General features: G+C 35.4%; 2 protein-coding genes and 1 pseudogene across 2 annotated transcripts; 2 read left to right on the top strand and 1 right to left on the bottom strand.

Moving 5' to 3' along the window:
• Nucleotides 1-213: 213 nt before the first annotated feature.
• LOC106304377 (probable receptor-like protein kinase At1g67000) lies at nt 214-6,925 on the top strand. Its single transcript, XM_013740784.1, has 5 exons — nt 214-396; nt 502-1,128; nt 5,377-5,408; nt 5,505-5,537; nt 5,616-6,925. The coding sequence occupies exons 2-5, from the start codon at nt 989-991 to the stop codon at nt 6,731-6,733; spliced, it is 1,323 nt and encodes a 440-aa protein (XP_013596238.1). The 5' UTR covers nt 214-396; nt 502-988; the 3' UTR covers nt 6,734-6,925.
• Nucleotides 6,926-7,131: 206 nt separating this feature from the next.
• Nucleotides 7,132-11,418, top strand: LOC106303305 (annotated as a pseudogene).
• A 200-nt stretch (nt 11,419-11,618) lies between these two features.
• LOC106305503 lies at nt 11,619-12,960 on the bottom strand. Its single transcript, XM_013741872.1, has 6 exons — nt 12,919-12,960; nt 12,593-12,646; nt 12,385-12,518; nt 12,088-12,285; nt 11,822-12,004; nt 11,619-11,728 (listed from the first exon to the last, which is right to left on the bottom strand). The coding sequence occupies exons 1-5, from the start codon at nt 12,929-12,931 to the stop codon at nt 11,990-11,992; spliced, it is 414 nt and encodes a 137-aa protein (XP_013597326.1). The 5' UTR covers nt 12,932-12,960; the 3' UTR covers nt 11,619-11,728; nt 11,822-11,989.
• Nucleotides 12,961-15,929: the final 2,969 nt, after the last annotated feature.

Raw genomic sequence — 15,929 nt, 5'->3', positions numbered from 1 at the left:
AATCTGCAAAAATGTCAATTGGTGGGGCCTTGAAGTTCATAATCAGTCAAATGAGGTGACTTATGCTTTAGCCAAAAAAAGCCTTGACAATTCCTAGTTTTTTTATTCAAAACTGGCTGCATCCACAAGATGGTTAAATCCCCTGTTACCTACCACAAGTCCTAACAATAATACATCTTTGCCCGAAAAAAAAAAACGAGTGGCTGAGTTAATTGTTCAGGAGATAGACATACACAGGCTCCTGAAGACTTACTTCCTCCTTTTTTACCAACCAAAAGGAAGAAGCAAAAGATAACATAACAAATAAAACATAGGTTATTGTTAGTAAATTCTTTAAACTCATGGCAAAGAAGTTGCTACTGATTGTCCCCCTTGCTTCACACTTGTTCGTGTACAGTACGTATTGTTTTATCGATTGACGATTATCTTTTTCTAATTTTTTGATACATTTAACTTCTTTTTTTTTCCTTTCCTAATGATAACTCTTAAGCCTGTTCCCAGGAGTGTTGTCGGGGAGTATCCTTACCATAGAGAACAACTGTAATCAGACAGTTTGGCCAGTTATCTTCTCATATGATTCAAACCTCTCCACCACTGGTTTCCTTCTCAGAAGCGGCGAGGCGCGTATCCTACAGGCGCCGTCTTCATGGTTTGGTCTTATCTCGGCTAGGACGCTCTGCTCAACCAACTCGAGTGGTTACTTCTCGTGCGCTACCGGAGACTGCGAACCCGGCATCATAGAGTTAACAGCTACACAATCAATGTTGAGCGCGGTTACAACCTTCCCTTATTGGTGGTCCCGTCACAGCCTAGCTAGACATGCATCACCGCCGGTTGTTTGGTTGACTTGAACAAGACTTGTCCAGAGGATCTTGGTTTATTCACCGGTGGGAAACAAATCGGCTGCAGTAGCGCGTGCCAAAAGTATGACACTAAAGAAATTTGCTGTACCCATGACTTCAGGTCAAAGCAAAGATGCAAGACGACGATGTACACGCATAACTTCGAGCAAGCTTGCCCACTCGCATTTAGCTATGCCTTCGACGATAATAACAGCACCATCACATGCCCTAAGTCAACTGACTTCGTCCTCACGTTTTGTCCCTCGTCCATTCCCAATAACACCAGGTCAGCCTCTTTTTTTTTTGCTACATTGTAGGCCTATATATAGGCACACACACATTAGGTTCACAACCTTGGAACTTAAAGTAAGTTTTAGAAATCTTCTTCCTCTCATAGTCTCCGCTCTCACTAGTATAACAGCTTGAGTGAGTCTCCGCCATTGATGAAGTACTGATTTGAACATCAGTTCACTATTAAACTGAATATGTAAGATAACTTTACTCTTAACCCTACTCCCTTTTGGTATTTTAAGGTTAATTCTTGGAAACAACTATTATAAAACATCAGAAACTTATAAACAGAGATACAATCTCTATAATATTATTTGAAAACTCAATTTTCTATCTATAGCATTCACGTTAATTTTCACAGTGGTCAAATATACAAATACAAAAGATATCCTTAATGAATTAATTAAAGTTATTATGTGACTGTTATAATCAATATTTCTATTTTAGTTTTTCATTAATATTTTATCTTATCTTAATATTAACTAAAAAAGAAAATATATATTGACATCTAGTTGAGATTTTTCTTGGAATCATGTTTAACATATTTCTCCCAAAGTTAGTTTTGAAATATCTACATAATCAGTTGTACATAAACGATTGTATGATTCTTTTTAAAATTTTATTATATTGGTTATGATATTTATAATTATTTATTTCCTTGGACTTTACAGTATTATTGGTTATATTTTCTAATACAATTCTAGTTTGATTCACACTTAATTTTTTGTTTTCTACTTCTTTCAAAAATAACATATATCAAACTATAGAAATGTTATAAACTATATTTACAAATTAAGCGATGAATCAAATTAAATACAACTAAATATAATCTGGTTTCAATATGCTCAAAACTAAAATAAATTGTGGTTTAACTGAAAAAAAATACAACTCTATACACAGAAAAATACAACAAAACCGTTTATACTTGAAATCATATATCTATATTATTAAAACTGAAATACATTTTGGTACTGTTTGGAAACATGAATAGTAGTAGAAAAAAAAATATAATTTCTTTTATTAATTTCATGAATATAATTACATTAAATGTCTTTCCATATTTCACTCAGTTTAACAATTTTATTAATTATATTACTTTAACAATACATAACATCATTAATTATAGTACCATAATAATAATGAAGATTTTTATTTATTAGTTAATCAATATTAACTTTGTGCCAATTTTAAAATAAAAAATGTAAAATAGCTTGGTTTTCATATGGTTAAACGTTTAGTTTAGTTTGTTTTGCTAAAACTTTTTTATATATTTTAGTTTCAATCGGTGGAAAATTATGTAGCCAAAAACATAATTCAAAACATTTTTTTAGTGAATAAAATAATAACTTAAATCAAAATAGTAAAAATGTATTACATTTATTGTCACTTAATTTTTCACTCCGTATAATTATTTTACTAAATAAAAATCTCTATCTATTTCACTTAATTTAACAAAACACATAAAAGAGTATTTTTTATTTAGTTTATAAAATCAGTTAGACATGAACATTGGTTATCCATTTAGGTACGTGTTGTTTTTTCGGGTATTGTTAATTTTTTTTTAATTAAGTTCCGCTTGAATATTGCAAATTTATGTGTGGATTTTGAGTTGGATCTTTCTGGGTCTGGATGAGTTCGGTTTTGATGTATAAGAACCTAAAAATATTTAAATAACAAATGTATCTGAAACGGGTTCAGATATTTGTACCAAAAATAACCATATTACCCGATTTGGGCCATGTATTTTGAATACAATTAGTTATATTACGACTTATCTCAAATATATAACACTAATTATAAAAAAACAAATATCAATGTATAAAAATATAAGAACCAATATTCACACGGGTGTGCGGATCAATCTCTAGTATTTAATTAAAATAACAGTATGATTTAATATAACACAGTTTTCAGTTTTTTCATACATATAAATTGTAATACAATTTAAAATTATCATAAAAGTTAACATGATATATTAAGTATTAACTAATTATAATTTGTTTTTTTTATAAGTATTTATATAAATGCATGAGCAAAGGATAATCACCTAGTTTAATGATAAAAGGAGAAACATTTAAACAAAGAAATGAAAAATGATAGCCAGCTACATAAAGTATCGTCACCACATGGCTGACCATGCAAAGTAAAGAAATGCACACTCAACTACATGAAGTATATGTTATGCATACTAACATCTCTGAACTTTATGTTGTTATGTAGCCAACATCATTACCTTAATTTTATTAGTCAAAAATTGCCACGTGGACGTCAGAAATGGTAACACCGTATGATTAGCTGTTTGGTTTGTTTTAAACTGACCCACATGACCCAAATTAAAATAAAAACTGACCCAGTCGTTTGTACTCTTCGTCTCCATTACTACAACCTGGTTTCCCCACCTTCTGCTGCCCCAATTCCATACGAAAGAAATTGACAATGACAATTAGTTCACTTATCTTTTTCTCTTGGGTTTCATCTCGGCTTCAAGCAAAGTCCTCTTTGGCCAACCATTGACTTCTTCTTCATCAAGCCACTCGCAATAAGAAAAATGCTTATTTTGTTCTTCCTGATGACACAACAAAACATGCTACAACCCATCCCATTACTAGTAAAGCATCCCAAAAATCATTTGTTCGATCTACATTTGTATAATTCGCACCCAAAAAACCTTCGGCCTAAATTCTTGCCTGTCCAGGCCGTGAAAACATTTTTTGGCAACCGACAAGCACACAATTTGCGACCACCAGAACCTTTGTTTCTACTGTTTCTTGATGACTCCGATTTTCTATCTATCTATCAAACAACCGGTCAATTACTCATATCTCATCTCACAATCGAGCAAAAACTAAACATCTCTCTAATGGGTTCAGCGAATCTACCTGTTTAGCTCTGTGGAATGATGTCCCTTCAATTTGATTTGTTTTGATTTTGGATCTCTGATTTTCTTCGACGTTGAGGATGAAGAAGAATGAAGCAACCGGTTCAGATCATTATTTGATTGGGTTGTGTCGGATTTTTTTTTAAATTAACCACACGGCGTTACCATCTCCGACGTCCATGTGATGATTTCCTACTAATTAAATTAAGCTAATGATGTTGGCTACATAACAACATAAAATTCAGGGATGTTAGCATGCATACCATATACTTTGTGTAGTGGAGTGTATATTTCTTTACTTTGCATGGTCAGCCATGTGGTGGCTAATATTTCAATTAGCTTGCTATTTTTTCCAAAAAGAAACATCAAAACCATATGTAAAAGGGATAATCTCAATTTCATAATCAGCTATAAACATTTCTAACCATAGTCATATAGTCATGTGCCATTATATCTTTTTGGACTCGGAGCTTGTCCTTGAGCTCAAACTCATGTTATGCTTGTGACAACTTCTATGTATCTTTCTGCATGTTCTACTATTAGTCCTCTCGTTTTATAATTTTAGCAATTCATGCATTTATCCAAGATGATTTCTAGGTACTGAAAAGAAACTGCACTTCATACCACAAAAGTTAATCTCCTTTGTTGAGATATAATCTACTTGAACGAAACCTTAAGAAACATTTTAGGGCTTCTTTATGGCACTATATATATCTTCCTGCAATGCTAACTTCTCCTCACAAAGATTTTTTAGCACCACCTTGATCGGTCTGCTCACGAACTTCCTTGCACGCAGCATCAAAAAGTGTTGGAGAAAAATTGTCACCTCCAAACACTGCGTGTTGTTTGGTGTTGTATCTTGGAAGCACTCCTAGAATCAATTTAAACTTATCATCCATAGTTTGAATGATCTTTTGGTTCATCGCCTCCATCATATAGTCTAGTTTCTATAGAAACATTGTCATGTAGTCACCGTCTCCCATTGAATCTTTAGATCTTTGATAACAAGTTGATATAACCCTTGTCTCTCTTACAGATTAAGGTTAATTCTTATAAGGTATCGACTATTATTAATCATATACTACAACTTAATGACAAAAGGAAAACGATCAAAACATAATATAAGAAGAAAAACATCAAAACCAATGATAAAAGGAAAAGTCTACAAAACCCGTAATTTGAATATCGTAATCAACCCTAAACATTTCTAACTATAGTCAGGTATCATGACCTTTATAGAAAATCCCATAGAAGAGAAGTAGCTCTGCATTCATGCATACAACATTATATTGGTTCGACTAGTGGGTTTCTACTTTGATAAACTGATATATGTAATTATGATATTTGCTCGGGAAACAACAACAGAAGCTCCATGTCTCCATTTGCCGGACCCAAAAGTAAATTTTCTCTCCTCATTCTGTAAAAATGAATATATATGCAATGTTTTCTTTTGGTTTTATTAATCATATTTTTTTCATTTGATAAATTTGCAGATAATTCTCAAGGGAAGTTAAAACCCATACTCGGTACCACCTTCATTGCAACCACAACTCTGTTGCTCATTCTAGTACATTACACCTAAGATTTGCTTGTTGTTTTTGTAGGAGGCTCATCCGCCTTAGCCGCGATGATCATTGTTGTTGTGGTTGTGGTAATGGTTAGAGCAAAGAATGCAAGAAGAAAACGTGATTCAAATTACGAGAACATTGAAGCGGTTGTAATGTTGAAACGATATAGTTATGCAAACGTCAAGAAGATGACAAACTCATTCGCTCATGTTCTTGGAAAAGGAGGATATGGAACTGTCTATAAAGGAAAATTACCCGATTCGAGCAGACAAGATATTGCACTTAAGATCTTAAAAGACCCAAAAGAGAATGGAGAAGACTTCATCAATGAACTAGCTAGCATGAGCATAGCATCTCATGTCAACATCGTCTCTCTGTTTGGATTCTGTTATGAAGGAAGCAAGAGAGCTATCATCTACGAGTTCATGCCTAATGGATCCCTTGACAAGTTCATTTCCGAAGATATTTCAACGAAGATGGACTGCGAAACATTATACAACATTGCGTTAGGCGTTGCTCGTGGGTTAGATTACTTGCACAATAGTTGTGTATCAAAGATTGTGCACTTCGATATAAAGCCACAGAATATACTCCTAGATGAAGATTTGTGCCCGAAGATTTCGGATTTTGGTCTTGCTAAGCTTTGCAAGAAAAACGACAGCATCATATCCATGTTAGACGCCAGAGGGGCCGTTGGTTATATTGCTCCTGAAGTGTTTTCCAAGAGCTATGGAGCAGTTTCACATAAGTCAGATGTGTATAGTTATGGAATGGTGGTTCTTGAGCTGATTGGTGTGACGAGCAGAGACAAAGCTGAAACTTCTAGGTCTAATATGAGTTCAATGTACTTTCCAGATTGGATATATGAGGATCTGGAGAGGAATGAAAATATGAGACTGTTAGGAGATCATATAATGGAAGAAGAAGAAGAAGTAGTGAAGAAAATGACGTTGGTGGGTTTGTGGTGTATTCAGACCAATCCTTGTGATCGTCCACCGATGAAAAAGGTTGTTGAAATGTTAGAGGGAGGTGTAGAAGCTCTAGTGGTTCCACCTAAGCCTCTCTTGACTCCAGCCATAATGGCTTGGGAAACCGTTGAAGAGAGTGAAGAGACTACTAGTCTTTTGTCACTAAGCCAGTTAGAAAGATTTTGACACTAGCTCACTAAGTTTTGGTATGTTTATTAATGTGTTATAATCTATAGAAAATCAAATGTTCATGAAACCTAGGGAGCATAAATCTTGGGAACGTGATTGGAACTCCATAGTATTTTTTTATATTATGAACAAGTAGAGAAAGATTATATACAACTAAATAAATATGCGTCTGTTACAAGAAAGAATCTCTACAAGGGGGCATGTGAAAAAATCACGTGCGGTTAGGAGAAGCTTCTAAGTTGTGGACACTGAACCCGTGTAGAGCTTTTTGTATTGTGTAGCTGATGATGGCATGATGCCCAACTGAAATCTGTGCTCAATAACTTTCTTCATCAGTCTCATCGTTCTTGTATTTATTAAAAGCTCGCTCTCATCGTTCTTGTATCTATCCTGATATGTTTGTCACTTGGATCATGAGATGTATCAGCACAGCGGCTTTCTCGGTATCAGTCAATGGAGAGTTAGCGGGTTTCTTCACCAGTAGTAGAGGTATAAGGCAGGACTGCTCACTGTCCCCTTACCTTTATGTTATTGTCAACGTTATATCGAAGCTCTTAAACAAAGCGGTAATAGAAGGGAGTATAGGGTACCACCCACATTGTGAGGCCGAGACCTTGTCTCATTTGAGTTTTGCTGATGACATCGTTGTCTTTACGGACGGGACTCCAGGTTCGCTTCAGGGAACTCTTCAGGTCTTTGACAAGTTTGCTGTAATGTCAGGATTGAGGATAAATATTTCGAAGTCAACGGTGTTTGCTGCTGGTAGAGGGAAACAGGCTCTGGAGGATGCAGCAGCCGCTGTGGGTCTCTCAGTCTCTAACCTCCCCATTAAGTACCTCGGTTTACCCCTTTCCACCAAAATAATGACCAGGAGCGACTATGAACCACTTATCACTAAGATCAGGAGCCGTTTTCTCTCTTGGACGAGCAAGGCTCTCTCATACGCAGGGCGTCTGCAGCTTATTAAATCGGTCATTGCTAGTATCACCAACTTTTGGTGTGCAGCTTTTTGTCTTCCACAAAACTGCATCGAAGAAATTGAAAGTATGTGCTCAGCATTCTTTTGGAGTGGTTCACCTAACATTACCTCAAAAGCTAAGATTTGTTGGGAGGAGGTTTGCAGCCCTTATGATGAGGGAGGTTTAGGCATTCGTCGTGTCTCTGAGGTCTGTGTGGTCTTCCAGCTAAAATTAATGTGGCGGTTATTTGCTCAGTCGTCGTCGCTCTGGGTTAAGTGGGTAAGGAGATTTTTGCTTCGTGAATACACGTTTTGGGACGTCAAAGACACTGGATTGGGGTCATGGTGTGGCGCAAGTTATTGCGTATTCGTTCTATGGCAAAGAGGTTTCTAAGATATGAAGTGAATGATGGGAACACTGCTCGGTTTTGGACTGATATATGGCATCCGAGAGGTCGTCTGATTGAGGTTGCTGGAGAGGTCAATACGCAAAGGCTGGGCATTATAAGGGAGGCTCGTATCAGTGAGGTATTTCGTGAGGGCCTATGGCACTTTCGCAGATGCAGGGACCCGCAGCTCCTCTCCTTGATTGTCGACATTGAGGCTTTTAAGGTTTGCGAAACAGATGGTAGATATGCAGTTTTATGGAAGAGGAAAGATGGTAATTATGGTCCCGAGTTTGTTGCTTCTGAAACCTGGCACCAGATTCGACAGTCTAAGGAGAAGGTGAATTGGAGTAAGTTGGTCTGGTTCTCGCAAGGGATTCCTCGATATGCTTTCATCACCTGGCTAGCCATCCGCGATAGGCTTTCCACAGGTCGACGTACAAGCAGTTGGGAGCAGCCGCAGAGCTGCATATTTTGTATGGAACCAGATGAGACTAGAGATCACATATATTTCGCTTGCCCCTATACGTTCATGGTTTGGTTGAAAGTAACAGGGAATCTTTTTGGCTTGGAACCTGATCCTGATTGGGACATAACGATGACGCGTCTGCGCACTGGTTCGTACGATCGACTCACTTTTATCCTTCTTAGACTGGTTTTCCAAGTGTCTGTTTACCTAATCTGGCGTGAGCGTAATGAAAGAAAGCACAACACCAGCTACAAGTCTGTGGATCAGCTAGCTAAGGTGATCGACAAAACCGTAAGGAATCGTATCACTTCCCTCAAGTATGCCTGCAACCCGCGATTGCGGGGCTTGATGATTCGATGGTTTGAAGCACACGACACTACAACTTAGTCTGCGTAGTTTCAAATTCCTTTTTAAAGGTTCTAGTTTCATATTTCAGTTTCCTTTCTAAGTTTACTCTTTTGAACTCAATATAGCTGTACATATATTATTTTTAAAGTGATCAATAAATTTAACATTTCATCAAAAAAAAAAAATGTGTGATTCAAACCCTGTTTAACGTGTCTTTTTCTTCAGCTACATAAACCAAACCGAAGTAAAAGAGAGAATTTTTCAGTTACATACAAGTGGTTACATGTTCGTCCGGTTTGAAATGTAAACCCATTTTGAAACTGACTTGGTATTGTATAGTATCATCATCGACGATGTCAAAGACACTGAAAAAATGATCAAAGAGAGAAATAAATGATCTTTTGAAAGTTTGATACCAATGTATCTGAAGAGAGAGCAATCTCATTAGCAAGTTTTTCAAATAGGAGTTCTTGACTAATTAATATCATTATTTTAACATTAATCTAATTATCTAGCTAAAATTAATTATTTTTGATAAACTGAATCAATTAAATATAGGCATGTGTTAATTTTCTAAATTTTATTGTTAAATATCCATTGGATATACCATAAGATGAATGGAGATGCTCTTAGAGCATGATTAATCCGGAGTTTTTAACGGAAGTTAAAAAATAGTTTCATAATTTCTGCTAAAAACCTCACTCTAAAAATCCAGAGGTAATCATGGTCTTATGTTTTGGATATCTCGACTAAACCGGACAAAATTCCCTTTAGTTCAGTTAACATACAAAATGCCAATTTGGTAGTATGTACAAAAAGTACAAGATAAGTCACGTGCTTACGCCACGTGTAATCTAAGTAGTAAAAACACGGCGACCACCACTGAAAAATTCAACACAAATCCTTCTCGATCCCGTCTTAGAGATGTCAAATGGACGGGCTATAAATGGATGGCCATAATTAAAATTTGTCCAGATGGGTGAACCCAATTATATTCATGGGCAATATTGGACTTAACCACTTGGACAATGGGCGGTCCAATAAACTTAAATGTCTAGGGTTTGGAAAATTGGGGGAAAACACAAATCACTTCTTTTTCTTCTTCCCGTCTCACTCTTGCGATTTTTCTTTGTGTTTGATTCTTCCTCTCCGAATCCTCGTGTTCGATTCTTCCTCCTCGTGTTCGATTCTTCTTCCTCGTTTTCGTTCTTCTTCGATTCTCTTTCGGTTCTTCTTCACCGACTTATGATTTCATCATCTTTTAAGGTTTGGTTTCGTGATTTGTGTTATGGGTTTTCACTATTAGCTATTGGTTCGTATCATCTACTAATATTGTGTTATGGGTTATGTATTAGACGGATCGGTGATTTGTGTTCATAACGAAGCTGGTGGCGAGTCTGGCGACTGTTTCTGTTTCCGCAAGTCAGACGAAATCACGGATCTTTTGAACTTATCTTGTGTTTTTTATAACTTTGAAACATGAAGTTTAAAACATAAAGTTTAAGTATATGGCATCTTTAAAATTGAAAACTTAAGAATCTTTAAATCTTTAAAACTTAAATTATGTTTTAAAATTGGCAAACCTTTTCCCAAAGGAGCTTCGCCCTGTTTTAGTACACTTATTGTTCTTGGCTCTGGTAAGAAGAGTGTCTTAATTCAATTGGATACATACAATGTGAATGTGCAGATTATTTTGATTTATTATGAAATGTTTTAGGAGGGCACACGGCAGAGATGTTGAGTCTCCTCTCTGTTTTGCGGATGGATAGATATACACCCAGGTTCTACATTGCTGCTGCTACTGATAACATGAGTCTCCAGAAAGCTCGTTCCTTTGAAGATTCTCTGGCTGACAAGCTCCTTGCTGTAGAGGAAGACTCCTTACGGTTCACACAAATTTACCGGAGTAGAGAAGTTGGTCAGTCTTATGTGACTTCTGTTTGGACTACTATTGTTGCTATTGTCCACGCTCTGTGGCTAATGATCCGGATCAGACCCCAAGTGGCAGGGGCCCTGCCAAGTGGTATCCTCTTTATCTGAATGCTCTCATATTTTTTTTTTTTTACTTAAAGCTAGCTACTTCATGGAAACAGGTTATTTATTAGATCTGGTTCAAGTTTTTCAGATCCTTTGCAATGGTCCTGGGACTTGTATTCCTCTCTGTGTGATCGCTTTCTTGTTCAAGGTATATCACTCAGTTGTTTGCTTTACTTTTTTTTATGAGCACCTGTGGCCAAAAACAGAGTGTATGTTGGATGTGATTCTACTTAGACACGGTTTCTCCATTAAATTTAAACATTTCATCAAGGTGCTTGTTTCTTCTTTGGGTTACAGGTGCTGGGAATTAGATGGTCATCCATCTTTTATGTTGAGAGTGTAGCAAGAGTTAAGAAGCTCTCTTTAAGTGGATTGCTTCTGTATAACTTAAGGATGGCTGATCAGTTCTTTGTTCAATGGCCACAGCTCCAAAAGAACTACCCTCGTGCTCACTATGTTGGCTGCCTCATGTAAAGCTGATTTTCGGAACACATACATTTTCTACAGTAACTTTGAATAGCTACAAAGCCTACACTCTCTCTCTCTCTCTCTCTCTCTTTATATACAAGAGTCATTTTCGACAATCATTTTTCAACAAACTTTTCTGAAAACCACAGTCTCGAGTTTCATACATAATTTGATTTAAAGCATAGCAGAGTCAAAATCATACAAGACAAAATAATTAGATAATAAAAATAAAAGAAGCTCGGGTTCAGTGGTGAAATTTGGCTTAAATTTTGGAATAAGCCTTGTCGGCCTGAATTTTGGAATAAGCCTTGTCGAAGTCAAAGGGCCTGCAATATCAATAGAAAACGTTACTTTGTTATCAAGAAAAAAAAAAGATGCATAACCAAGAGCAAATTCAAGGGGGAGGGGGGGGAGATTACTTGCGAGCTCTGAGCTTGCGCTTGCCTGGCCCACGACAAAGGTCACACCCAGCAAAGTTAACAAACCCGTAGTATTCATCACTATCAGTAGCCATCTTCACCTCAAGCTTTCTTCCTCCCATGTAACTTCCATTTAGTTTTAACGCCTCATTTTCGCCATTTGAGTAGTCAATGAAAGCAAATCTGTTATTAAGAAACGACACAATCTTTAGTTTATATGATACGAGTAGACAAAAATAATTAAAAAAAAAAAAAAAGAGACAAACCCCAAGGGAACACAGGTAACACATTTGCATGGGAACAAAAACCCTTACGACTTTTCCACAAGAAGCAAAAAAGTTGCTCAATTCATTCTTGATTTCATCCCTGGGGCGCAAATGTTGAAATCCCTTAACGAAAATGGTTTCAAGACTATTTCCGGTCGCTCCTTCACATCCATAACAGCAAGAATCTTCCTTCTCTCTCTTAATAGACAAAAACAAACAACAAGGACAAGTAAAAATCTAACCTTTGCAGTTTTTTTTTTTTTAACAAACTATGCAAGAGTTTCACAGAAATGTAACCTCGGTTTCCTTCTGCTTCTTCTGCTTCTTGCTCTTAATAGAGCAAAACAAACAAGAATCTTCGTTGTGTGTCTTCTGCCTCTTCAGATGAAGAGTTATTTCGCTACTGGAACATGGTTGCAACACGGTCTCACCTAAGAGAAAGAATGAAAAAAAAAAGAAGCTCAAAATCAACACAAAGCTTTCAATCTAAACTTTTTTTTTTTACCTGTAGTAGTAACTGGTTTTGCAATAGGCATCGAGTCCTCCACTTGTTCGTCAGCTGAATGACCAACAATAGGGCTAAATCAGAATCGATTGACTAAAACAGAACATGATGCAATTTGATAACATAACAGAAACTTCAAAAAGACAAAACAACAAGTGATTTAAGAATCGAATCAACTCAGCACGTGATTCAACAGGATAATCAATTCGAAACGAAAATAGGGATAAAGCCTAAAACAGCACATCATTCAACAGGATAATATTGATAACATAACAGAAACTTCAAAAAGACAAAACAATACAGCTATTCGACCAGATAAGACTTACCCAAGGAGTTCATTGTGAGGATATTGATTTTTCTTTTCTGCAGTAGCCGCACAAGTAGAGAGGTCTGTGTTTGAGTTTTATGGCTTTTATACCTAACGGTGCCGTTTCTGTTTTTTTTTGCACGCAACGCTACATAACACTTTTGTTCCATCTTCTTTGGTTTTATTAAAAGCCCCCAACCAAAACAAAGAATACAAATGAGCCCAACATGTTCCCAGATTCTGACTCGCACAATGAATTATTTATGATTTATGTTTTTTAACTACAGATTTTATAATCCATAATATTTTATAAATTTCGGTTCTCATCCAGATTGTATTCACTGGTTTTTGTTTTTGTTCCGATTCAGTTGTGAATTTTGGTTTTTAGTTCATGAAGTATATTAATAGTTAGGTTATTAATGAATTGGGATGTGGTTTGAGTTTTGTTATTTTGGGCTGGTTTAAATAGTAATGTTAAAAATTCAATAAAATTTCTAGTTTAACTTGGTTTAGTTTAAATAACAATGTTAGAAATCCGATAAAATTATGAGTTTAATTCAAACTCATGGATCATGATAAGGATATGAAATTCTTGATTTTGATTTTGATTTAGATAGTTATATTTCTGGTTACATTTTCTGGTCGTGCCTGATTAAATTTCATTTTGATGGTTTATATTATGGGTTATATACTATTTCAATAAAGTATGAATTGGTTTGCTTAAACATATCTACTGTACATTGTGTTATTTTTTTTGTTTCTCAAAATTATTATTTTTGTTAATTAATTATTTTCTATTTATTACAATTTATTTTTGCTGGCCATGCGTGGAAATCTGTAAATTTTAAATCTAAAAGTAAGTTGCTACCATGCCACAATGATTTCTAGATGGATTAAAAAATGGCTTTTAAAACGTTTTTTTTGGCACACGAAAACAATATCTGAAATCTAACGGTGGGAAACTTTTTTCGTATTTTTCTATACTATTATTTGCGAAGTAAATTTTCACAACAGAGCTCTCACGTTAAAAATTAGAACGGTTAAAGTCAATGATACCCTTGATAATTTTTATATATAATTTAAAACAAATTGATATTAATCATATTAATTTTTCAAAAGATAAGATAATTATTATATACTGTGTTGTTATCTTAAAATAATTATTTTTATTATAAAAGTTAAAAGTAAGATATAACACAATCTATCTATATACATACCATTATTACGAATTTATTGTATAATTAAAAACAAATTGATAATTAAAAACGAATTTATATTTATAATATTTATTTTTAAATAAAATAATTCTTATATATTGTGTTGTTATCTTAAATAATTATTTCTATTATAAAAGTAAAAAAAATTAAGTTTTAAAACAATTTATAGTTAATATTAATTAAACAAGAACATTTGTATAAAATTTTTCTAAAATATTTATAATATGTAACTATTTCCAAAATTTAATACAATAATAAACATATATATTTTAATGATAATTTTGTCATATATAATAATTTAATTGATTTAAACTTTTGAAAATATAAATAATAAATTGTAAGGATGGTTTTTGAATTAATAAATATTTGTAAGAAAATTATGCCCGCATATGCGGACAACACATCTAATTTTTCATTAAAAGCCAAACTTGGCCATGAACTTATAATTGGATTTGAAGCCTAAATTCTAAATAAAATACATTAAAAGCCAAACTTGGCCATGAACTTATAATTGGCATCTCATGTCAACATCGTCTCTCTATTTGAATTCTGCTATGAAGGGAGCAAGAGAGCTATCATTTACGAGTTCATGCCGAATGGATCCCTTGACAAGTTTATTTCCGAAGATGTGTCAACGAAGATGGACTGCGAAACGTTATACAACATTGCGTTAGGTGTTGCTCGTGGGTTAGACTACTTGCACAATAGTTGTGTATCAAAGATTGTGCACTTCGATATAAAGCCACAGAATATACTCCTAGATGAAGATTTGTGCCCGAAGATTTCGGATTTTGGTCTTGCTAAGCTTTGCAAAAAAAAACGATATATAGCATTATATCCATGTTGGACGCGAGAGAGACCGTTGGTTACATTGCTCCTGAAGCGTTTTCCAAGAGCTATGGAGCAGTTTCGCATAAGTCTGATGTGTATAGTTATGGAATGGTGGTGCTTGAGCTGATCGGTGTGACCAGCAGAGAGAGAGCTGAAACTTCTAGGTCTAATATGAGTAAAATGTACTTTCCGGATTGGATATATGAGGATCTGGAACCAGCGGGGTTAGCCTAGTGGTACTTGAGGGAGCTTCGGCCCCAATACGGTCACGGGTTCGATTCCCGTTGGCCACCGAGGTTTTCACATGGATTCCTCGGCCCGAGGAGAACAACACGTGGTCTGAGGTAACTCCTCGCCAAAGGCTCTAAGCCTACCCCGTGGCTAGTCTAGACCACATAAGTGGGGCCAGGACACTACTCGTAAATCTCAAAAAAAGGATCTAAAGAGGAATGAAAATATGAGAGTAGGAGATGATCATGTTATTGAAGAGGAAGAGGAGATAGTGAAGAAAATGACATTAATGGGTTTGTGGTGTATTCAGACCAATCCATGTGATCGTCCACCGATGAAAAAGGTTGTTGACATGTTAGAGGGAGGTGTAGAAGCTCTAGTGGTTCCACCAAAGCCTCTCCTTACTCCAGCCATAATGGCTTGGGAAACCGTTGAAGAGAGCGAAGAGACTTCTAGTCTTTTGACACTAAGCCAGTTAGACAGGTTTTGAAATCTATAGAAAAACATTCTTCATGAAACATAGGAAGTATAAATCTTTTGAATGTGTTTTATACTCCCGGCTGGTTTTTCTATTATGAACAAGTAAAGAAAATATATATAACTAAATAAATATGAGTGCGTTACAATAGGCCTGAGCACGGATCAGATATCTGGGTTTTTGAAGGTATTTGTGATTTGTTTCCTATGCCACAGATATCTAATTTTTCGATTTGCTTTGCTTCGAAAAAATACGGATATTCGGAAAAACGGA

Source organism: Brassica oleracea, chromosome C7, assembly GCF_000695525.1.
Source record: "Brassica oleracea var. oleracea cultivar TO1000 chromosome C7, BOL, whole genome shotgun sequence".
In the NCBI taxonomy this organism is placed as follows: domain Eukaryota; kingdom Viridiplantae; phylum Streptophyta; class Magnoliopsida; order Brassicales; family Brassicaceae; genus Brassica; species Brassica oleracea.
The sequence above is the reverse complement of the archived record's forward strand: the minus strand, read 5'-3'. Positions and strand labels throughout refer to the sequence as shown.

Bases quoted from the DNA above. Each gene is read 5' to 3' on its own strand.
- LOC106304377 (XM_013740784.1), top strand. From the start codon at position 989: ATGTACACGCATAACTTCGAGCAAGCTTGCCCACTCGCATTTAGCTAT. The intron at 1,129-5,376 runs GTCAGCCTCTTT...AAACAACAACAG, and splicing joins TCCATTCCCAATAACACCAG to AAGCTCCATGTCTCCATTTG. The intron at 5,409-5,504 runs GTAAATTTTCTC...ATAAATTTGCAG, and splicing joins TCCATTTGCCGGACCCAAAA to ATAATTCTCAAGGGAAGTTA.
- LOC106305503 (XM_013741872.1), bottom strand. The intron at 12,519-12,592 runs GTAAAAAAAAAA...TCTTTCTCTTAG, and splicing joins AAAACCAGTTACTACTACAG to GTGAGACCGTGTTGCAACCA. The intron at 12,286-12,384 runs GTTACATTTCTG...TTGTCTATTAAG, and splicing joins AGAAGCAGAAGGAAACCGAG to AGAGAGAAGGAAGATTCTTG.